This window comes from Lethenteron reissneri, chromosome 17, assembly GCF_015708825.2.
Source record: "Lethenteron reissneri isolate LAM-NWPU_2019-01 chromosome 17, ASM1570882v1, whole genome shotgun sequence".
Lineage (NCBI taxonomy): Eukaryota > Metazoa > Chordata > Hyperoartia > Petromyzontiformes > Petromyzontidae > Lethenteron > Lethenteron reissneri.
This window is the reverse complement of record NC_083795.1, coordinates 15301582-15326278: the sequence shown is the minus strand read 5'-3', so window position 1 is coordinate 15326278 and position 24697 is coordinate 15301582. Positions and strand designations below refer to the sequence as shown.

At 55.4% G+C, this 24697-nt stretch overlaps 1 protein-coding gene across 1 annotated transcript; it reads left to right on the top strand.

Moving 5' to 3' along the window:
• The first annotated feature begins 2683 nt into the window (after positions 1–2683).
• CTBP1 (C-terminal binding protein 1) lies at positions 2684–23696 on the top strand. The gene is made up of 9 exons (XM_061553229.1): positions 2684–3115; positions 7487–7641; positions 7969–8113; positions 17095–17301; positions 18986–19200; positions 19568–19698; positions 19883–20010; positions 22357–22477; positions 22904–23696. The coding sequence occupies exons 1-9, from the start codon at positions 3073–3075 to the stop codon at positions 23109–23111; spliced, it is 1353 nt and encodes a 450-aa protein (XP_061409213.1). The 5' UTR covers positions 2684–3072; the 3' UTR covers positions 23112–23696.
• The last annotated feature ends 1001 nt before the right edge of the window (positions 23697–24697 follow it).

The following is a 24697-nucleotide window of genomic DNA, read 5'->3' as shown; positions in this document are numbered from 1 at the left end:
GAAAGCTTTAAATCGAAATCTTTCGGTAAAGTCAGGTAGGTAGAAAATTAATAGATCACTGATGACGGTTGCGTGTGTTGCGGTCGAAACGTCGTGATCTATTAATTTTCTATCTACGTGACTTTACCGAAAGAGTCTTGGTACAATATTTATCAAATGGATTATTGCAGGGATCATGCATCAGGGTTTAGAGTCATTTGCCCAGGGGGTCTGTCTGGGTGACCTCGTTACGGGATCCCAACTGTGGTGTTGGTGGTGGATTTCGTTTCCTCACAGCACTGGCACACGGAGGCAAAGGTGGCAGGAAACTTTAACAATCTCGCAGTCGTGTGCAAGGGGCTGGTTGCATTCACGGGCAGAGTGGTGCTGTTGTTGCTTGTATTTATGTTGCGAGTGTTTTTGTTATTGCTACTAATGTGGTTTATGCGGCTGATATTACTGTTGCTGCTGGCACCAGTTTCAGCGGGTGTTGGTGGTTTCTCTGGTATGTGCTGTTGTTACTGATCTTGTCGCTGGCGTTATTTATCTCAATTCTGTGTTGTCGGTGTTATTAGTGGAGTGTGAGGCTGATGCTACTGTTGTTTATGTTACCCGCGTCGCACGTTGCCGTGGGCAGGGGAGCACCAGTTGTTGACGCTGGTGTGTAGGGTTGGTGTTCGTGGAGGTGGTGGGGGCGAAGGGGTTTGGGGCGCAGCGGAATTAAACATTAATGGCCTCAGAGCTACTGCTGTTGCCCCGGGGCAATGGAGCCAGCCGAGTGTCAGTGTGACACCTAGGGCCATGAAACCTGTTTATGATCCGCCCTTCTTGCGTTTTCACCCACACTTTCACGTGTTCATTCGTGAAGCATGTTTTTTTTTTCTCTTGTTATTGCCATTACACGTGTTGTTTATTTTAGCGCAACACTGGGACGTTTAGTATTTATTTAACCGGCCAACAGGGGAACTTGGAAGATGATCAGGGTTAGGTTCTGGGTGGAGAGGCTTAAACACCTGGGCAGTATCGATGCGTATCTCCCCATGAGTCTGTGCTCCCCATGGAGGCAGTGAAGGTGATGGTAGGCGTTAATGTGGTGGGGGTAGAAGAGATAAGTGGTAGAGGTGGTGGATGTAATAATGCTGGTGGTAGCAGAGGGAGTCTTGGGGGCAAGAAAACTCACCCCACTCCCAGAACCTGTTCCCCAGGATTCCTCCCCAAGCAGCACCCGGATAACATTGGATTCCTCCACAGTACGGTGTTGCGCTGCACATGACCTCTTCACGACAGACGCAGACATAACTGTCATTTGCCATCTTGCCACGCTAGCAGCCGGCTCTGTTTAAATAATTAAAATATAGAAATGAAAAATAACAATTTGAACCAAAAAACCTCCTTGTGCCGGCAGTGAAACAAGCGGTGGCAGTGTGGGCCGGGCGGTAGGGCGCGTTCGGACGTGCCGCTGGTTTAAGTCATGACAATCCGTGCATTATGCTCGCGGGCGCCTGGGGCGGGCGGTGCTGCGTGCCTTCACTCGCCGGCGCGGGTTTGGAGCAGGTGTTGTTGCACAGCCCCCATATGGCCCCACGGTCCCATGACTCCCATTACTACATTGGTCCAGCGGCTTCATGCCATGGCTCCGCGAGACCATTGTCCCCCGATTCATAGGCGCCGTGAACCTAAAGCCATGGCTTCATGGCCCCAAGATTCCATGTATTCATGTATGCAAGGCCCAATAGTGCCATGGCCCTGTAAAGGTGCTCAGAGCCTCCGAGATGGAATTGATGGCTACATTATGGGCCATCCTGTACTCTCCCCAGTCGTCCTGTGCGCCACTTCTCTATTCCCTGCATTTTTTTCCTTCTATTTATTGTAATTTCCACGCCTTTTTGGCCAGGTCCTCGGAATATAAACTTCTTGGAAATCGCCGCAGGCAGCTGAGAGAAACGGGCTCAGGTTTGAGTTGGCACTGGCGTTCGGTGTGGTTTCAGGCCACGGTTGTTCTCCCTGGGTCTCAACATAAACCCCTTTGTTTTACAGCCTCTGCCACCCCACTGCCTGCACGTGGTGCGCCATCGCCCCACCATGGTACCAAATGGTGCCCCTCTGCATCCTGGTGGTGTCCCCATTTGTATTGGTCCTTGTGGGCCGCAGAGATGTTCGTAGCAGCAGCAGCTTACCCGACACTGGGGTCGGTTGACGCGTCTGGTGCGTCTCGGAGGAATTCGAGGGCTAGCAAGTGCACCGGCGCGTAGCCCCCTGGCGTGTGGATGGATTTGGTCATTTCACAGAGAAGGCCCCCTTGAGTTTCCTATCTTCATCAAGTGACCTGGTTTCCATGACGCAGCTCCTCCTCTTCCCAGTGCCACCGCCGCCTTCCTTCCTTCCCTCCCTCCTCCCCCTTGAGCGGAGCCGCTGACGTCAAATAATATCGCTCCGCCCCATCCGCGCGTCTCAACCAATCGCCGCTCGCCTCCTTTAGGCTCCGCCCCGTTCCGCATGCGTTTTCATCTCTGGTCGCCCCACCCCCCTTAACCCGCACCACCGGACTGGGCACACGTGACTCTGCCCCCCGCCCGCCGCCTCACGTGACCACGCCCCCGAGTTCGCCTCGCCCCGCCTCGTAACGCGTCCGGATTGGTTACGGGCAGCGACGTCTGGCCCCGCCCTCCCTCCCTCCCCCGCCTGGCCCCGCCCCTCCCCCCGCCTGGCCCGCCCCTCCCCCCGCCTGCCTTTCCTCCATGCTCTGGGCTGGGTTGGCCTAGGCCGTCGCTGCCGCCGCCGCCGCTCGTCGCCTTTGTCTGCGCCGCTCCGCGTCCCCGACAGCGCCGTGCGCGGACTCGGGATTCGTTTTCTTCGGAGGGAGCCGTGGGCGATGTCTTCTCTTTTTCGCCGCGCGGCGAGGGAGTAGCGCCACGCCGCAAGACAACCTCCGGCGAGCGCCGCAGCCTTCGTAGCCCCGGCCGCCGTCGCCGCCGTCGTCGGAGGGAGGCGCGAGGAGGAGACGCGGGAGATTGATTATTGCGGCAGCGCCGCCGGGCTCGGGCGGCGCGGGGATCGCGGGGAAGGGAGATAGCGGGAGCGCCGCCACGGGACATGGGCAGCCCGCACATTCCGGGCCGAGGCGCCTTCTCGGCAGGTAGGCGATCTCCGCACCCCCCGGGGCTCCTGCACGACATCGCCGCCGCCTCTCGGCCGCTACCCCCCCCCCCCCCCATGGCTCCTGCTCTCCCGCGCTCTCTTATCTCGTTCCTCCACGGCTCCCTTGTCCCGTCTCCTTCCCGCCTTCCTGCTGTCTCCCTGCCGTCTCCCACTCCAATCTCGGCTCCTCGCCTCGTTCGCCCGTGCTCCCCTATTCCTTTATTTAGCCACGAGGGCGCGGAGACACCGATGCGAGTTGTGTTCCGCCCGCGCCGCAAGGCAGCCATGCTCCGACGTGGATTCCGCGTTTATTTAAATTCTCATCCGACACTGCGGCGGCGGCACTGTCGACACACAGTGACCTGCCTCTTGCGAATCGTGCCACGGCACCGTTAACGGCCGTAGCAGACCAGACGGTGGTGGGGGGTGTTGTTGTGTGTGGGGATGAGGAGGACGAGGGGGGGGGGACGTGAACACGCGGTCGCTATGGGTGCAGGAGGAGCGGGGGACCGGGATGGGGACTCCACGCAGAGCGGGGGTCGCCGTGGTTACCGGTCACGACCCCCGCCCCGCCTCGCCGCAAAGGGACCGTGGGGAGGTCACGCACACACAAGGAGGTGCTGCTGCTGCTGTGAGATTCTCAAATGTTTCTGCGAGGTGCTGAGATTCATGTTGGGTGCGGAGAGATTCCTCCGTGAGATGCTGAGAGAGATTCATGGCAGGCTACTGAGAGATGTAGTGACATTCCTGTGAAATACTGTCGGATGCTGTGATATCCCTGAAGGAATATGCGACCCGTGTCTCCTCACCCCTCTTCTGTCGGATATGCACACCAGGGCCGTGTCCCAGACTCCCACACTCGTATGGAGCCGTGTAATTAGTGTAGAGATGCACTGTACTTTAAAATCACCGGTGCTCCTCCGCAGTCTCGTGGCTCCATGAGCAGTGCCGCTGATGTCGAACTTTGTGTTTGCGAAGCTTCGGACTCGTGTTGGTGGACACGCGACCTCTGTGTCGTCAACAAAACGCGAGCTGACTGTTTTGTTTTTGTGTTTGAGTGTCGTCCTAAGTGGGTGGAGGCTTTGGCGCCAACAATAGAGGCGAATGCGGTCTGAGGTTCCTCTTGTTCTGTACAGTGCAAGTGTACAGTGGCGTTGTGCCTTTTTGTTGCTGTGAATCTTGATTTACACACTCGTCCTTGAGCGCCCCGTTACACAAGCTTTGGATGTTCGTGATAAATACGTGGGGGGGGGGGGGGGGCTTGTGTGACCAGGAGCTGGGCCCCCCCCCTTATTGGCTATTAACCTCTCAGCGTCCTCCCCCATTAACAGTGAACCTCGCATCGGCTTCTCCACCCTTGATCTCTGCCCCCCTACTCAGTACCGCCACTCTCATCTCCATTGAAGATCTCGACGTTCTCCAGGCGCGATCTCTAACTCAACATGTTCACGTTGTATTTAAGAGCGCGACACTCCGCTCTTGTGACCGCTGCTCATTATCTCTCCACTCCGTCTTCATCCAAATGATCGTTCTACACCTGCAAGCCCCTCTTCCGCTTACACACCACGTTCACATGGTTCTCCGATCACAATCCAACTCGTGGTCCCTGCCGTGTGCCGCGCGACACCCTGGGGGGGGGGGCTGCATTCCCACTTGCACCTCGGGTCCCTGTGCCTCGCCGTGCTTCGTGGCGCGCCAGTGGAACTGCGTGGCCCAGGGAGAGCGGGGGGGGGGAGGAACGGGGAAGTGGGGGGCTGTGCAGGAAGCGGTTTTGCTGCCAGCTCTGTAACGGAGCCCCTCTCCAGGGATCGGCTCAGAGCCGCGCTTATTAGAGCGGCGGCGGCTCCATGTTCGCTTTGCTCTGCAAGCTGCCCCACTTTACTCCTAGCCTGCTTTGTGCGTCATAAAATGGAGTATTAGCATACTGTCGTGCTGCGTGTGCGAGAATGAAGTACTCCGTCAATATTGAGCTCTGCAAAAATAAATCGGCGTCACGTTTGAGTTTTCTCATACCCTTCAATCTTTACTTCCTACTTATTGTTATCATTAAGCAGCAGGGAGCTAGAGTGAGGCCCACGAAAGGGGAGATGGAATTGAGGCCTACACAAATAGGCTGCAGTTATGTGGGGCATTGGGCAGTCTTTCATCCAGTCGTGAACTGAGATTGGCCGAGACGCACACTCCTCCGTGTGTCAGGGTTATCTCTGTAACAGTCTCCGCGCGTGTCCGTGGCGGGGGGGGGGGCCGCGCGTGTCCGTGACGGGGGGGGGGCCGCGCGTGTCAGAGAGAGCACCCTTGTCTTGGAATCATCGCATGCACTTGTCTCCATCGTGTGGTGGTTGAGGCTCCAGCACTCTATGATTCGTGGGCAGGTGGGGGCGCTAGCACCATTGCCTGTCACAATGCTAATGGACGAGCCCCGAGTCCCTAACTGCAAAATTCCCCCGGCACATGAGTGGAGACGCAGCGGCTGGGGGGCAACCGTTCAGCGTCTCACGATCATATTGTTAAATGGGTTTCTTAGGGGCAGCTGCCGCCTCGTCTGCAGACGAGGGCGGAGGCTGGGATGGCATTGGCAGAAATGAAAGAAAAGAGCATTTTGGGGGTCAGGAAGGGCAGGAGGAACAACACTTGCTCACCCACATCCAGCACACGGAATAGTCTCAGGTAATGCCGAGATATGTACAATTCCCTGGTGTAACAGAGATGAGGTCATTAAGTCATGCGGTAGGTTTTCCCAATAGGTTCTCTCCTCTCCTGCCCTCCCCACCCACAGCTCCCTTGCACAGCCAGGCCAAGGTGGCTCTTTGTGCAAAACGTATTGATGTAAAAATGAGAGAGAATTCAAGCCTTGTCAAAGCAGCATCTAAGCAGGGCAGGGGAGAGAGCTGCTGTGAAGGCCTGGGGAGTGAGTGGGAGGGAGAGTAGTAGGTGGGGAGAGATGGGATAAGGGTGGAGGAGGGAGGGAAAGAAAAGGGGGGGGGGAGTGAGGGTCAGGAGGCGGGATGGGGGAGCTGAGAGAGAACGTCTGTCGGCAGTGGGGTGAGGGATGTTGTACTTGGCGTGAGGTGAGCTTCGTTTTACCGCATGGTAATCGGACAAGAAGCGAGAGGAAGGCCGACATGCATAGCTGCCCCTTTGGAGTGGAAGCTGCTGGCACTGCAGCCTACGCTCTGATTCCCGCTCGGTTAATTTGTTGCTGTGAGAAACATGCAGGCGCACCGAGCGATACCGAACGCCATACGCATTTGGCCACCTCGGCACTCATCGTGCGTGCATGGGATTATGGGTGTCCGAATAGGTGCTTGCACATCTGCTTAGCGGGTTAGGACATGATACATGTGTGGCCAGCGTGTGGGGCTCATGTGTGCAGTAAGTACAGAGTCTGTGGTAGGTACGGCGCTCATGTGTGTGTGGTAGGTACGGGGTGAGCGTGGTGTGTGTGTGATCGGCGTGGGCAGGAAGGGTGGCGGTGGCACCCAGTGCGTAACACGTGCACATCAAACGATTGGTCTGTGTGAACGCTTTTTACTTCCTATTCCCCCATCTCTCCCACCCTCCCGGTGGAATCGAACAGCCCCTCACTCACTCTCTCATCGGCTCCGTATATATCATAGCACGTCTTCGTCTGCAGTCAGTCCAGGATTCTGCTTGTGTGTGTGTGATTTTATTTTAACACTACATAAATATAATTATTTTTATAGTGTTTTAAGCGTGTGGTCATGGAGGGGTGTGCGTATAGGGGCGTCGCGGTGTCGAGATGTGTTAACTACCTCGCCTGGTATGCAGGAGGTCGTAGGTTCGATCCTGACCCTGACGATTGTATTTATGGTCGCGTGGATCTTCTCGCGGTTCTCCGGTTTTTCCCTCCACATTTAGAAACATTTGGCTGCTAGAAATTTCTACGTGATAAGCCACTTCATTTGGCTATTATTTGTGGCCAGGTCGCTTCTGAAGTAGAGCTATATTGCTTATTTGGCCTTACCTGGTAAAATAAAAAATAGGTTTTTTTAAAGTGTGTGTGAGAGTGATATGTGTATACGTGTAAGCAAATGTTTGTGTGTTGATTCGGCCTGGTGCAGTGTGTAAACAGCACTGGAGAGACAAAGGTGGCCAGGCTTGACAGCCCTCCATCCCTTGGAGCACCATGCCAACTTTAATAGATTGCCAGCTAGCAGCACTTTCCTTGACATCTGATGTAGTCTGTCATGGGGATGTTTGTCTTTGTATGTGTATTTGAGCGTGTGTGTGAATGTGTGAGCGCGCTTGTGTGAGCGCGCGTGTGTGCTTGAGTCCCCGTGCGTGTGTGTGGTAATGTTTACTGACCTCCGCCGTTAACCTGAGCGACCTACATCTGCGCGTGTCGCAGGTATCCGGCCTCCGATCATCAACGGCCCGATGCATCCGCGGCCACTGGTGGCGCTGCTCGATGGCCGTGACTGTACGGTGGAGATGCCCATCCTCAAGGACGTGGCCACCGTGGCGTTCTGTGACGCCCAGTCAACGCAGGAGATCCACGAGAAGGTGCGATGCCCACTAACGAGGCCTGCTAATGTGCCTGCCCCTGGCTGCCTCGTAAGGCCCTTCAAGTGCGCGCGCTCGCGTTTATATCAGCATGTGTCAGTGTGGGAGTCCAATTCTCTGTCACTTGACACGCTGCTACTATGAGTTCCGTGTTCTTGCTTGCCGTTATCAGCAGTGGTTGCTCTGAGGTCTTGATGCGTGAAAGTGTCAGAGGTATAAGAGTTTGTGAAACTGGGGTGGGAGGGGGGGAGATGGCAGTGATGGATGGTGCGGTGCAAGCGGGCGAGTCCCTCCATTTATGCTGACCCGACTAGTGTCCCTGTGTAGGTGTTGAACGAGGCGGTGGCGGCGCTGATGTATCACACCATCACGCTGACGCGCGAGGACCTTGAGAAGTTCAAGGCTCTGCGGATCATCGTGAGGATCGGCAGCGGCTATGACAACGTGGACGTTAAATCGGCCGCAGAGCTCGGTAACAGCAACGCATCCTCGCACAGCGATTGAACAACATGAACAATTAAAATGCATAAAGCGTCTGAAGGGCAATCGCATTTCTAGATGCTTTACAAAAATGAAAAACTAGGATTTGTGTAGAATGGTGGGGTTGTTGAGGTTAAGCAGGGCAACAAGGGAGGAGAGTGAGAGGGGCAGTACCGCTGCGCAATCCAGGACGAAGCAAACGGGGCCCAGCACCTAACACGAGCCCCAGGGACAGCGGATGCATTGTGCGTCCGACGCCACAAACGATGACAGCGCACAGTGCAGTTGCCAAACAACACAACGCACAACAAAGGCAAAGATTCCCCCTGTAACCTTAACAGACTGTTGGGGCAAGTGCTGTTAGCGAGCACCTATGAAAGCCGGAAAGGCACACGAAGGGGTGGGTGGCCACCACCACGCCTGACCGCCTTTGTCTCCCCAGTGGTGATGTTTACATGCCGCACTAGGCACCCATTTGAGGCTGACTCAACATAGGGGGGGCCCATAACTAGTTCAGATATTTCACCACTGGTGTTGGCTGTGAGTGGGAATCGAACTCGAGTCGTTGGGTTCGTAGCGCAGTACGCTAACCACTACACTACTGCTCCACCAACGCACAACAAACAATGCACAACACATGCGGGATATCACAAAACAAGATACACAGCACATAACACAGCACGCACCACACAACACACATCACACCGCACATCACACAATGCACACAGAATACAACACACAACTCATCACAACACGCACGGCACATAGCACCGTCACACCACATGCATTACAACACGCACAGCACATCACCGAATGCACACGTCGACTCGCACAGAGCACATCACACAACACACACACCATACAACACACAACTCATCACAACACACACAGCACATAGCACCGTCACACAACACATGCATCACATCACACACCACACGCACAGCACATCCCTGAATGCACACGTCGCTTCGCACAGAGCACATCACACAACACACAAATCGCGCAGTGCACAACGTTGCAGGAGATATCCGATGAAATCTTTCATTTACGAGCTGTGGTCCATGGTGCCTGAGCAGTGTTCCCCAGTCCAGTATTAGGTTTTTGACGGTGACTGCAGCGCTTCCTCATTTATTTACTTTCCCCCTTGCAGCCCTTAGGATGTCACTCACGTCGCAGTGGCCACGCGCGCTTAAACCGCGTGCCCACGGGCCCCTTCCCCTCCCGCACTTTGTTTTTCCGTCCACCCAGAGGGCAAGCCAAATCGGAACCCGCACCGCTCGGTCGCACGCGCTACCTTACCCCCCCCCTCCTGTTGTCCTTGTCCCCTGCCTGCGGCGTCGGTCTAGTGTCTGTGCACGTTTCTGAGTTTTAAGGCCTCGTCGGGATTGTTCTCCCGAGTCAGGAGCTGCTCATGACTTCAAAACAACACTCGCGCGCGACTCAAGGGAGCCCACCGGGCATCGCGCTGCCCTCGGTTAGGGGAGGGGTTTAAAATGTCTCCATAATCCACACGGGGGGAGAGGTTTTTCAACAGCAGGCGAGTGTCGTGGTTGGTTGAGCGTGTGATTTGGTGGTGGTTTTGGTGAATGTGTGGTGTGTTTGTGCCTGGTGTGCAGTTGGTTATATGTTTGGTGTGTGGTTAGTGTTTGGTTGATTGTATGGTTGGTATGTGTTTGGTTGTACGTTTCACCAGTGCTTGATTGTGTGCGTTGTTGTGTGGTTGATTTTTGATTGGTGTGTACTTGGTTGCAATGGACATTTTGTGGTAGAGCAGTTTGTGGTTGATCATGTTGATTGCGTGGTTGGTTGTGTTGTTGGCTGTCTTTTTTGTCATTGTATGGTTGTGATTGTGTGGTTGGTGATGGTGTTTTTGTGATTGGCCGTTTGGTTGTGCAGTTGTGTCGCCTGGTTGTACCATGTGCCATGTTGTCGCGTGGTTGTACCATGTTGTCGCGTGGTTGTACCATGTTGTTACGTGGTTGTGTTGCCTGGTTGTTCCGTGTGGTTGCTTGGTTGTTCCGTGTGGTTGCCTGGTTGTGCCGCTTGTTTGTCCCATATGGTTGCGTGATTGTGCCGCATGGTTGTACCATGCGGTTGCGTGGCTAAGCCATGTGGTTGTGCCTTGTCGTTGCGTGGTTGCTCCGTGCTGTGGGGACTCAGAGGGCACTGCCCGGTGGTAATGAGGCTGTGCCGCCAGATGGCGGAGATTGTGCAGAACCCAGAGCCCATTAGGCAGCTTATGCAGTCGCTCGGCAGTGGGTGGGGGCAGGTGAGGGGTGGGGGAGGAGGAGTGGGAGGAGGGCAATAGCTGGCGGCTAGACGAGAGGGAGGGTGGGTGAGTGAAAGTCCATGGCAGCGGATTGGGGCGTAGGGGGGGTTTGAGAGTGTCGGCAGGGAGGCAAGGGCAGGGGGGGTCGTGGGAAGCCTAGTGGTGGGTGTGGGGGTGGGGGATGGACCGAGCTGGGCTGGAGCATCTGGGCTCTTGGCAGCCGATCCACTGGAGGCCCAGGAGGGTTGTGGCGTAAGGGGCTCAGGCCCCCGACCCTGTCACTGTCGACGTGAAAACTCAATTCCGAAGCAGCCACCCGTCGCGCTCTCGGATTTGGATTGTATAGCTATACACACGTACTTGTCAATACGCGCCCACACGCAAGCACACACCACACACGTGTCATTACACACATGCGTGAGCCCTGGCCTAGAGTTAAATGCTCCCACGTGTGACGACTGAGAGCACAGTCTCCGCGTGGAGGGAGAGCGACTTCCTGTGTTTTTGGTCGGCACAACACAAGGATTGCACAACGCACCACTTCACAGCCACTCGTTCAAAGCGGCCATTCAAACCTTGCTCGCAGCTTTCCAAAACGGCGCAGGTTGACCCCCCACAGGGCCTCCGGCGGAGCAGTCGGGTCTCCCCGAATTCCCGGGTCTCTGAGACCCCCGGGAGCACCTGCGGCGCGAGGCCGTTGAAGCGCCGCTTATTGATCGCCCTCCCGCGCGTTGTTTCTGCTGCTCTAATTGAGTAATGGCGGCAATCCAGTGGGTCCCGGTGCACGCGCGAGCGCTAACAAGATGTTGGAAATTAATCTCGGCGCACGTGGGGGGGGAGGCGGGGAGCAGTTTTTTTTACCAAACGGACGCATGTGCAAACACCCGGCCTCCCGCTGCATCTTTTTTTAACTCGTCCACCGCCACGTTGGCGGTGCTGCTGTTGTGCTGGAGATTTTGTTTTTTTTTCTCACCGTTGAGATTGTAATCGCTATTTGGTCATGGCTGCTGAGTGTGTTCTTTGGTTCAGGCGGTGGAAACTCGGGATGGAGGCTCAGCTCCCCCCACCCACTCTCCCCCCAACCGCTGCCTTGGAGACATCATTGGTGTTTGTCTCAATGCAAGGCACCAATGGGTGTTGTATGTGTGTATATATAGGGTGTGTGATGTGTGGTGAGGTTACGTTAGGTGTGTGTAACGGGTGTGTGGGTGTATGAGTGCGTTTCGGGGACTTGAGTTGTCAGTGGGGTGCGTCATTTTTTATTCGAGATTTGCACATCAGATGCAGTGCACTCAGTGTGTGAGTTGTGAAGTGTATATGCGGTGTGTGTGTGGGATTCGTGACGTGCGTAGGGCGTTTGTGGTCTGTGTGGAGTTGTAAAGCTTTGTCGGTCTTTTGTGAGATGTCGACGAGGTAAGTCATGATCCATTGGTATGAGAAGGGGTGGATGGTTCATGCAGGGTGGAGGAGGAGTGAAGGCTGTTGCAGGCCGTGCCTTGCGGGTAGCAGAGCAAGGGTAGCCATGACCCCGGGGTGACCCCTGTCTGCTCGCTGGTTATAATCGCGTGGTGGGGGAATGGTCTCTAGAGCGGGGTGTGTGGTGCCGCGTGCCAGCGCGCGCCCCATCTCACCATCGGTCGTCCCACCTCGCCCGCCCGTCCTCTGGCCTCGCCCCCGGAAATCTGGTCCTTCACGAGCACCCCCGTGCGTGTCGGCGTTCGTGCACGTAGCTCACAGTTTACACAACGTGGACACATGCAGCCGCTCATTCGGTGGCATGTTGGCGCCCTTTGACAGTTTGGCCTGTGGGAGGATTCCCATCTAATTTCCCACACGCACCTCCCCTTGGGGTATACCCATGCAGCACGCATGCTCGGAGTGCGGGGATTGTGTTGAGTCGGTCTTAATCGCTGCTTGCTAATCACATTTTCCTCAGAAGTCCTGAAGGCTTTACGGAAGGGTTCTGTTCTGTTCCATGTCTAAAAAAAATGTATGCTTTGTAAATTTTTTACCGTATATTAAAATAATAACAAAGGCCCTTTGCCAATCCATTGAGAGATGAAGGCCTAAATTTCGATTTAAGGCTTTCGTGACTGTAGGGATTCATCTTCTTGGTTCTTTCGGTAAAGTCACGTAGAAGGAAAATAATAAAAATAAAACATTATTAAATAATTATCACGACGTTTCGGCCACAACGCAAGCAGCCGTCTTCAGGTGGAGAACAGGTCAAGAAGATGAAGGCCTCCCCACGCCTTATTGACCATACTTCACCACGCTAGTCAATGCTGTTTGGTTAAAACAAGACCGGTTCAGACATCCCTCGCCGCTGTTCGGAAGCCATGATCGGGAAATCGAACTAGGCGCACCAAATGTTGATAGTTGATTGTGAAGTGGACCAACGGTGGGGTGAATTTAGTCCGTGACGCCAAGAGCACGGCCACTTTGAGTTTCGCACCTGCCACCCACACCTGCAACATGTTGAGACGTGGCTAAGAGATGCCCACAACATTTTTGGGGCCATGGTCAAGTTAAACATGGGTCAAATCGGGTTTGTCAGTACTGCGTACATCGTGGCAACTCTGATGATGGCATTAGCAAGTCCCGGCTTTCTGTATCTGATCTATAACCAACAGCCGCTGGGAACCGTACGCAAGTGGAACACCCCCCCCCCAACTCCCCGCAGCGTGGCTGTTTGCCCCTGAACCACAGCAGTAGTGAGATGGACACCACTTTTAAAAATCGCAGCTGCTGCGTGAACGCAGACAGGGGGAACTGGCGGCACAGCGGGGTTGGCAGTCGTCCAGTGCCGTGGGTGTTCACGCGTCGCACGTCCCGTTCTGTTGGGTTCATTAGTCTCCGCTCGCTCTTAACCCCACCGCCGCCTCCTCCACCGCGCGGGACCCTAGCCCGCGGGGCCCGCGAGCCTCTTCACCCCGCCCCGCTTCCCCTCCCCCAGACCCCCCCACAACGACCCCCACTCCCTTCACCCGCAGGGACGATTCCGGACGTGGTTTTTATCGGGGCGGAGCGCGTGTGGTTAATCACCCGCGCCGCCGCCGCCACCGCCGCCACACGCCCCGCCGGGCCACTGGGGTCTCGTTGACGCTCGATGAAGGAGGCGGAGGAGTGCACCACACCCAAGGGGCCAGTGTGTGTCTTGTTTCGCGTGTCAGTGTTTGTGTGTATTGGTGTGCTTTTCTGTGATGTATTTGGTGGTTTGTGTGGCGTGCGTGTGGCTGTTGTGCGTGTGGTTTTTGCTGCTGCTGTGTTTGACTGGTTCTGTATAACGTGTTGCTGTTGTGGTCTTTTTCTGTACGTTGCGTCATTGTGTTGTTGCTGTGCTGTTTGTGGGATGTGTGTGCTGCTGTGGTGGTGTGTACATTGTTATGGTAGTGTGCGTTGTCATGGTATGTTTTGTTAGGGTGGAGTGGCTTAGTTCTGTGTTGTACTATTGTGATGTGTGTGTGTGACTGGTTTTGTGTGGCATAGTGCTGGGGCGTGGTGCTGTGTATGTGTTACTGTGTGTAACACATACAGAGCGGTAGAGTAGCGGTTGGCGCACTGCGCTATGAACCTAGCGACCCGTGTGAGTTCGATTCCCACTTACGGCCAACACCAGCGACGATTATCGGAACCAGTCCTGGGCCTCGCCTAGGTCGACTCTGCCTCAAACGAGTACCTGGTGCGGTGTGTAAAGACATCGCCACAGGGGAGATAAAGGCGGTCGTGCGTGGTGCTGGCCACCCACCCCCTCGTGTTCCTTGCCGGTCTTCATAGGTGCTCGCTAACAGCACTTGCCACCAACATTCTAGGGCTATATGGGGGATCTTTGTCTTCGTGCCATGGTTGCATATGCCGTGGTGGTGATGTATAACTGCGTGCATGGTGTTGTATGTGTTATGTCAAGGTATGTATGGGTGTTAATGCATGTGTTGTGTGTGTAACTGCGTGTGTGCCTGTGGGAGACGGTAGTATATGGGTTAGCGCAATGCGCTACAAGCCCAGTGACCCAGATTCGAATCCCGCTCACGGCCAACACCAGTAACGATTATCGTATTTTCCCGCATATAACCCGCAGACGCATATACCCCGCAAAAATAGCGTTTTGCGTAAAACAAATTTCAGATAGCCCGCACCTCCATATACCCCGCATGCATTCATATCTTTAACGTCGTTACCACAGCTTAATTCATCATATTAATACAAAGTTTACATTTATAATACATTCCACTATCAATTGTTAACTTTAAAATCATAACGTGCACAAAGAAATCAAACTAACTGTAAACGAGTGAACTTAAAACAGTAAATAAGTAACAAAAATAAATATCCGATAAATAAGTAACACACAACTGGTATATAAGTAAGTAAGCGTACGGTTAGGCTTACCAGCATTCGACCTCATCATATTACAGCTACTGGACCGGTAGTTACCCCTGTACAGTTTTAGCACTAGTAGATTGCGCGCTGCGCAGATAATAGCGGCACTACGGTAACGCCATTGCCTCCTGGCAACAAAGCCATTGGAAGTGTGAAACAAAGCTCATAGTCACGGCCTAAGGGACTCGGCAATTATGATTCCGCATCTGGTAAATGCTTGTTAAGGCCCTTCCCATTGTACAATCCATAGCCTCAGCTGAAACTTTCGCACCCCCCTATAGCCACTGAAAGTATTACGGTAAACAAATTGCGCCCCTTCAAACATTGTCGTTTCATTGTACAAACAATTCGAATCATTTAAAACGTGATAACATGTGCAATTTTTATGTGAGTGGTTTATTCAGCAGTGCTTTAGTCAAAGGTAAGTGTTGCATGGGGGATAGTCCTCCCATGAAAACATTAAACTAGTTATGACATGTCACACGTGTAAAATATTTTTGGGATAGCCCGCACCTCCATATGCCCCGCAGGGTCTTGTTTTGTTTGTAAAAAGTGGTCTACCCCGCGGATTATATGCGGGAAAATACGGTAACTGAACCGGACCTGGGCCACCCCTAGGTCGACTGCTTTAAAAGGAGTACCTAGTGTAGAGTGTAAACATTTACATTAGGGCGTGTTGCTGGCCACCCACCCCCTCGTGTGCTGTGCTTGTGTAATTGCTTGCATGGTGGTGTGTGTAATTGTGCATGGTGGTGTGTGTAGTTGTGCATGGTGGTGTGTGTAGTTGTGCATGGTGGTGTGTGTAGTTGTGCATGGTGGTGTGTGTAGTTGTGCATGGTGGTGTGTGTAGTTGTGCATGGTGGTGTGTGTAGTTGTGCATGGTGGTGTGTGTAGTTGTGCATGGTGGTGTGTGTAATTGTGCATGGTGGTGTGTGTAATTGTGCATGGTGGTGTGTGTAGTTGTGCATGGTGGTGTGTGTAGTTGTGCATGGTGGTGTGTGTAATTGTGCATGCGTGTGTGGCAGTTATTATATGGAGGTGTGTTCAACACATAGGCTTTCGTGACCAATATTATTCATAATCAAGTTGTTTTTGGGTTAAATCGCGTAAGTATAAATGTGTCGTAACCCTCCACCATCCGACACAGTCAGTAAGGTTTCTCATGTAAACAACGCACCAATTAGTTACAACTTCAATCCACACTACCGTACTTCAATCCGCAACATTTAGAATTTGAGTGACTTTTCGCATCATCGGGCAAATCGCCCGATGATGCTGGATGTAATTACCAGCATCGGTGGGCTGAAGTAGTAACTTATTGGCACGTGGTTTACGTTACAAACCTTACTGGCTCTGTCGGGTGGTGGAGGGTTACAACACATATATATACTTGTGCAATCGAACCCAAAAACCTTTATTGTGGAGGTGTGTGTTACTACGTAGGTGGTGTGTGTGTAACTGTGTGGTGTGTGTGTGTGTGTGTAACTGTGTGCGTATGTAACTGCGTGCATGGTGTGTGTGTGTGGAACTGCTTGGTGTGTGTGGAACTGCGTGCATGGTGTGTGTGTGTGTAACTGCGTGCGTGGTAGTGCGTTTGTGTAACTGCGTGAGCGGGGGTGCCGCTTGGAGCAGCACTGCGTGGAGCAGTCTCGTGGGGAAGCGCTGTGTCTGCTCGCTGTGCCAAGCGGTTAATGGTGCTCGTGTGCTGTGCTAGTGGAGCGTGGGCGAGCGTTTAGAAGGGGAGGGGTGGGGGGGTGCGGGTGTCGACGCAGCCTCGGGTGCCACAGTCATTAATTCCGCGCGCCGCACGCCGCCCTCCCAACCTCTGTCACGGATACTCACGCAGTAGACGGGGCGCGCAGTCTCGCCCGCGCTCTCCCTCTTATTAAAACAAAACCGTGAGAGGGAGAGAAGCCGCGGCGCAAAAAGAACACCCCCAGAATTCACGCCTTCACCGCGCAAATTTATTACAAGCTGCTTACGCTGTCGCGCGGCACGAATGCCGAGGCGTAAAGTGTTTTGTCTATGGACCGCTGCGAAAAAACCTAATACATTTCTTTACATGAAACGGAACCGCGGTTTCGGAAGACGGGGCACCGGTTGAGAACCAGCAGGAAGGACCGAGGGCTTCCTCCCCCACCGCCTGGTGACGAGCAGCCACCGAGCGTCACCGACACCTGTCCTCGCCGTCCACCGTCGTTTGCCAGATCGAGTTTCCCAGGGCGGAGATCCCCGAGGCAGCCGAAGGATTCCGCGGTGGGTGGGTTTTGTGGCGGCGTCCGGAGATGTCGTTACTCAAGCCGACCTTTTCCCCCTCCGTGCAGGAATCGCGGTGAGCATCGTGCCGGGAGCGTGCGTGGAGGAGACTGCCGACTCGACACTGTCGCACGTCCTCAACCTGTACCGGCGCACTGCCTGGCTGCACCAGAACCTGCGCGAAGGCACACGCGTCGCGTCCGTCGAGCAGGTGCGCGAGATGGCATCTGGCGCCGCGCGCATCCGCGGGGAGACGCTTGGCATCATCGGCTTTGGTGAGTTTACACCACGTTACTCGCCGAGCCAATGCTCACCGCTACTCGTCAAGATCGGTGCTCACCGATACCAAGACCGGCGGTCACTGATACACCAAGACCGGAGTTCACCGATACACACCGAGACCGTTGCTCACCTATGCACAGTGATTGACACTGGTGGCCACTTGTCCTGACTGATACAACATAACTGCTTCGCGCTGATAGCCACTGGTGACACTCATATACACTGAAATCACAGATACTGCTTCACCCTACCACTGATAACGTTAGAGCTGATACCAGTAACGCTGATAATCACTAATGCTGATAACGATACTAAGTGAAACACGAATACGTTCTGCTTCGCTCATGCACACTGACGCGCACTCCTCCCGCTTAACACGCGTGCACACCATGCGTCGTTACATGCTTGCTACGTGTCAGTCTACACACTGGACACCCTTGCAATTCAAATGTTTTTTTCTCGGTGAAATATTTCAATATGAATAGAATAATCCACCACACTCTTACCACTCACGTCGACCCTTCCACACTCACCCACACACACTCGCCTAAACCATCTCACTAACTCCACTTACTCACCGCTCAGCTGTTCTCCACGCTGTCACCACTCACCTATTCTCCACTCTCTCACTCACCCATTTTCTACTCTCTCACCACTCACCTGTTCCCCACTCTCATTCACCTACTCACCTGTTCTCCACTCACTCACCACTCACCTGTTCTCCACTCACTCACCACTCACCTGTTCCCCACCCACTCACCACTCACCTGTTCCCCACTCACCACTCACTCGCCACTCACCTGTTTTCCTCTCACTCACCACTCACCTGTTCTCTCACTTACCACTCACCTGTTCCCCACTCACTCACCACTCACCTATTCTCCACTATCTCACTCACCACTCACCTGTTCTCCACTCACCACTCACCTGTTCTCCTCTCACTCACTCACCACTCACTCACCACTCACCTAATCTCCACTCTAACTCACCACTCACCTATTATCCACTCACTCACTCACCACTTGACCAATTCTCCACTCGCTACTTCTCCTCTCATTCGTGTCTCGACTCCGTCTCCACTGCCGGCATCACTGGGGTTAAAGGAAACGCGCGGGGGAGAGATTCCGTGGAATTAATGCGGCGTCTGCGATATCGACCGCGCGCTCTGCCGGGGAGCCCCAGCCCGCACCGAGGCAATCGTAGCACTCGTCACCGCGACACGCGGCTTGTCAGCAGCCGCTGATTCCACTGGAGGGCGAAATCAACCACTGGACGAGGGCTGTGCCGACGCTGGAGGGACGTGCGTTGGTGTTAACTCACCGGCCGCACACCGCGCGAGTGCCGGGGTTTGCTGCGGGTGTGTCGCTGCGTGGCGTGCGCGGCGGCGGTTGTGCTGCGAGCTGTGTGTTGCGCAGTATGGTAGTGCTGGTTTGCTAGTGATGCGGTGACCGGTGTGTGATACCGGTTGTGCCGCGAGTGAACGTGTGGTGAGAGATTGAGCTGCGTCTGCTGTGTAGTGCCGCTTCTTTGCGATGGGTACTGCAGTGTCTGTTGATCTGTGCTAAACGTGGCGAGCGGTGTTGAATACCGGGGTGGGTGGCGTGGCGGTGGCGTTGCAGGTGACGTGTGCTGTGCTGTGCGACACCTTTTTGAGCCGCCTGTCCTCTGCACACTCAGGCCGCGTGGGGCAGGCTGTGGCGCTGCGCGCGCGCGCCTTTGGCTTCAGCGTGATGTTCTACGACCCGTACCTCGCCGACGGGGTCGAACGCTCCCTGGGCATCCAGAGGGTGGCCACCCTACAGGACCTCTTGTACAACAGCGACTGCGTGAGCCTCCACTGCAGCCTCAACGAGCACAACCACCACCTCATCAACGACTTCACCATCAAGCAGGTAAGCTGCCGCAGCGCAAGGTCACGGTCCCGTCGCCGCCAAATCACTGGCGCTCCCCACCGTCGCTGCTGCCACCTATCACCTCCGTTACCACCCATCACGATTGTCACCTTCACCAACGCTGCCATAACCAATACCACCGCCAACGCCATCGTCGCAAATCATCGTCGTCACCGTCACCACTGAACACCATTGACCGCCAACACTATCATGACCACTCTCGCCAACTTAATTATTCCCAACATTTCCAACACCCGCCACCAGTAGCATCGCTGTTTCTAATCTCGCCTCGTCATAACCCCCTCAGCGAGCTCCACGGGTTTGTGTTTCCATCTCGGTGTTAATGGCGACGGTGGCGACGGTGCAGATGCGGCAGGGCGCGTTCCTGGTGAACACAGCGCGCGGGGGGCTGGTGGACGAGAAGGCGTTGGCGCTCGCGCTCAAGGAGGGCCGCATCCGGGGAGCGGCACTCGACGTGCACGAGATGGAGCCCTACAGGTGGGCGTCACGCAGCCCGCGACCCCATCTGTCACTCCACCTGTCGCACCGTCTGCCACCCTTTTGAATCCCCCCCCCCCTTCTTCGCCCTCTCCACGCACCGACCCATCACCGCTTCTGTCGCGCTGCCATCGTCAATAGATGCCGATCGTTGCCTGCGTGTCACCCCGTGTCCCCTGCGCAGCGTGAACCAGGGTCCCCTGAAGGATGCCCCCAATCTGCTGTGCACGCCCCACACGGCCTGGTACAGCGAGCAGGCCTCCCTGGAGATGCGTGAGGAAGCTGCAAAGGAGGTCCGCCGGGCCATCACCGGTATGCAGCCACCACCCAATCCTCCTGCGCTCTGAAAATCCTAAACCACCCTGAACCCTGATGCACTTACACGTACCTCAATCCATCCCGATCCCAACCCGCACCCTCGTAAACCCCACCCCCACGCGTGAACCCACCTGCTCCTGTGTGCGCCCCAAATCCACGGCGCATACGTTCCGTGCGCCGGCGTGGGGGAGACTCTGCGTCCACGTGCGCGAACGCTACGGGGGGTGGGGGAGAATCCTGCCAGAGACGCGCATCCCCTGCCCTCCTACCCCCCCTCCCCTTCCCTGGCGCTCCACTCCCCCGCCCCTCGGACGCTCGTTGTCCTCGGCGCCGCGACGGGGGTCCTCGGAGAGGGGACGAGAGCTCGCGTCACGATTCCTGTGGAGCTTCCACAGAGCAATTACAGGGCGTGTAATTTGTATTCCGGCTCCCGAGTCCCCCGCGCCGCCACCGCGCACGCCTCCCTCTGCCTCGGGGACACTTCTCGCTCCACCTGCCGCCACCGCCGCTGCTGCTGCAGTAAATGAGGGTTGAGCGGCAGGGCGACGGCGCGATGGTAACGCTCTGTGCCTCGCAGCAAGAAGCGCTCTCGGTTCCTTTCCCGGGTTTTTTCGGGTTTCCTTCATAGCTAAAAATGTACACACGATGTAATTGGGTCGTGGCCAAACATGCTGTAAAATATGGCCTGAGAATTACTCAATTGGGAATAAAAATCAACAACATTGCCCTCCACTGAAAATTCAGTGAGACGCTCCAAAATAGCCTTGAGATTCAGTGAGGCTTTCTTGGGTAAACAAGCATCGGTGATAACAAAGCCAACAGTTGGTGCCCGGAGCTGCACATCAGCTCCTGCGTGCGTGTGTGTGTCTGGAGAGCAGTGGCTTAGTGGTTCACGCGCTACGCTACGAACCTGGCAACCTGAGTTCTATTCCCGCTCACAGCCAACACTAGTGACAATTATCTGAACTGGTCCTGGGCCTCCCCTAGGTCGACTCGGCCTCAAATGAGTACCTGGTGCAGTGTGTAAATATTGCCACTTAGGAGACAAAGGCGGTTGAGCGTGGTGCTGGCCGCCCACCCCCTCGTGTGCTGTGCCGGCCTTTTTCGGTGCTCGCTAACAGCACTTGCCCCAACAGTCTGTTAAGGCTACGGGGATGTTTGTCTGCATAGCAATAGCATAGTGGTTAGCACGCTGGACTCCGAACCTGGTGGCCCACGTTCGATTGCCACTCATGCCTAATGTCGGCGATGAATATCTGAACTGGTCCTAGGTCTCCCCTAAGTTGCCTTAGCCTAAAATGAATAACCGTTGCGGTGTGTTCAATGTCAGCACCGGGGAGACCCAAGGTCGTGGTGCTTCTTGTATGCTGGCCCAGCCTTCATAGGCGCTCGCTAACAGCGCTCGCCCCACCACCGTGTGTAGGCTATTCGGGGAATATGTTTGTCTTTGTAAGCATAGACTTTATAATTTGGTCTTTTGGTGAAGAGGTTGCCAGCCACTGATAGTTTTTAGTTTAGTTCAGCGATTTTATTTAACATTATAAATGCTACACTAACAACATTGAGAAAAATGCCAGTCCCTTAATTCACAGTAAATTGGCACTGTGGGGAGCACAGGCGGTGCTTCTGTCAGTTCTGTCAGTCAATCCATAACACTTGGGTCTGTCCCCTGACCTCCTTCCTGCCAGCACTGAGCCTCCAAAACTTGACGTGATAGCCTCCAAATGCACCTAGCCTGGCACAAGTGCAGTGGTGTCATCACTGTCTATTAGTAGTGAATGGTCAGTGTGGGCTCGTGAAGGCGGGAAGTGGAGATGTAACAACAATGGATTTGCTGCACCGCCCTCTGCTCACAACGTAGCCCCCAACAGTCTACGACAGCTGTTACATCTATGGTGGGCGCCCATCCAATGACTACCTCGGCTGAACTCAGTTTGGCGCCTGAGATTGTATGAAATCAGGCATTTTTCCGGATGATTAAATGGCCACAGTTGTGTGTAATTGTGTGGGGAACCTTGGCGCAGTGGTTAGCGCACTGCACTAAAAACACGGCGCCATCCGGGTTCGATTCCCACTCACGGCCAATAACAATAGCGAATGTCTGGACTGGTCCTGGGCCTCCCCTAGGTCGACTCAGCCTTAAATGAGTACTTGGAGCGGTGTGTAAACTTTAGTTTCTGGGAGACAAGGTGGCTGGGGGTGTTGCTGGCCACACAACCCCCTCTTCGTGTGCCGTGCCGGCTTTCATAGGTGCTCGCTAACAGCACTTTCCTTTGATGGCCTGTGAAAGACTATACGGGGGAGAGGATCTTTTGTAATTGCATGCGTGTGTGTACTCAGGACGCATCCCTGATGCCCTCAAGAACTGTGTGAACAAGGAGTTTTTCCCGACGGCGGCGTCGCACTGGGCCCCCATGGACCCCGGCGCTGTGCACCCCGAACTCAACGGGGCCGCGTACAGGTGCGCCGAGACCGCGGGGACCACGGGGTACACGCACGGGGACCACCGGGATCACGGGGACGGTCTCAAGCGAGGACTGCGAAGCGGCACTGCGAGCATTGTTGATGATAACCCTCTCGTGGGTTAAACTCATGCGAAGGTCATGGGGGAGTTGGGGGCCTCCCAGTCTCTGCCAGCTTCGTGGCACGCAGCTGCAAAGACGCAGGCACCTATGCTACGGCGGCCATGGCTTTTAAGGACGTCGAGCGTTCGAGCCCCCGTTGCCGCCTTGCGCGCCTCGCTTTGCTGCCCCGCGTTTTTATTTGACTCCTATTCGAGGGCATTGCTGCACGGTAGCTGCTCGCTCCACAGAAATGTGCTGCTCTGACCCGTCTCCCCATCTGTGTGCGCGCGTGTCTCTGTATTTCCCCCCCCCATCTCGCGCAGGTTTCCGGGCAGCATGGTGGGCATGCCCGGCGGTGTGGATGGAATGATGCCCATCACGCACGGGCTGGCGCCCGTGGTGGCGCACCCTCCGCACACCCCCTCGCCCGGCCTTGGGAAGACTGAGGCGGAGAGAGACGGGATGGGGGGCGGCGGCGGACCCCACAACCCCATGGGCCGCGACGGCGCAGACGACGGCCGGGGGAAATAGCCCCCCCGCCCTCCACTCCCCTAGTCGGCCGGGGGTCCCCTCCCTCTGCTGCCCAACAAGGTGGTGCCGCGGGTGGGAGGAAGGGGGTGTAGGGCTGGCCGGGGGGGGGCAGTGGGTGCATGCGTGTGGGTGAGGGGGGGGGCCGTGAGCAGAGCCGGACGCGTCCCGGCGTGCGCGCGCGCGTCCGTGTGTGTGTGTGCGCGCGTGTGTGTGTGTGTGTGCGCGTGCGTATCCGTGCCCGTCGAGAGAGCGCGCAGTAATGCACGTCACGTCCCGTGCGTCCGTTTTAACCCTTCCGCTGGCCACGCAGAGCCGGCATGGCGTGATGAATGTCCACGTTTGGCTAAACGTAGATGGAACCGCGTCCTGTCCTCGTTTCATCACAGAACAATCGAGGAGACGGCGGAGGCGGCGGCGCGCTCTCTCCGAATCCCCGCGTGTGCCGGAGTAGAGAGGCCGTGTTGTTTACTGCCGCTTGTTGAGGCGCGAGGCCCTCGGCTCTGGGTTTCCCCGGCAACAGAACAGCGCTGATGTGTAAACCAGTCAAACAACACGAGGACGTTTATAAAAAAAACACTTTATACATTTCTCGTGTTTGAATGTGCTTCTTTTTGACAGACGTTATCGTGATTGCCCGGCGAGGGTTCGGAACCAGTTACAAATTATATACCATGGGTGATAAGTGGACATCGTGATGTCAAACGATCCATAATCAGGCCCGACCTCTCCCGCGACCCCGTGGGACGCGGGAGGCTCCTGAACTTGCGCCGGGAGCAGTGGGCGGCGCTAACGATGGTAATTTTCCAAAATTGGCCTCGTGGCGTGAACTCTTAAACAACATAAGCTCTGCCGCCTTTGGCTGCTGCTGGTGCCGGTGATGCCCATTGTGTCGAGGGTGGTAGGCAGGTGGGTTTTGGGGTAAGTCTGGCCAGGGTGCCCTTCCGGGTCATATGCCCCCTGGAGGGGCATGATGCCATGCCTCTGGGCGCAAATAGAATTCCCCTCCTGCGGTAGAGATGGAAAGAGCGATGAGCGCACAACTGCGGTGAACGTGGGAGGGTGGATTAAGACGGGGGGGGGGGGGGGGGGTCACATTTTGCTCGGTGAAGCCAAGTCCGTGGTGACAAAAAAAAGGTGGTCGAGGCTGAATCCCATTTTAAACGCGGAGCGACAAGGGTGCACAACTTCGAACGGTGGCCGTGAGTGGAGTGGGGGGGAGGCATCCACACTTTGCAAGGGCAGAGAGTTGCGGGCGCCACCCGAGGGCACCGAGAGAGAGGCCACAGCTGCGAGTGCTCGGACGTCCTCTCAGTTTGGGCAGCGTTCAAATGCCCATTTAGTCATGCCATGACCCAGAGCCCTGACCTTGACCCTGATCGGCCACCAGGTTCCGCGTCGGATGGGATCGGCGAGTGGGAAGAGTGAGCACGCGGGGCAGAAAATGCGGATTTATTCCTGATATTTATTAGACGCAATGGGTTAAAGCGTACAATGTTAAACGTTGATTATGTAACGCATTAGCATAGCTGTTTGTATTTTTTTTATTCGTTTTCTTCCACAAGCGGGCTACGGTGTCTACGGGGTTC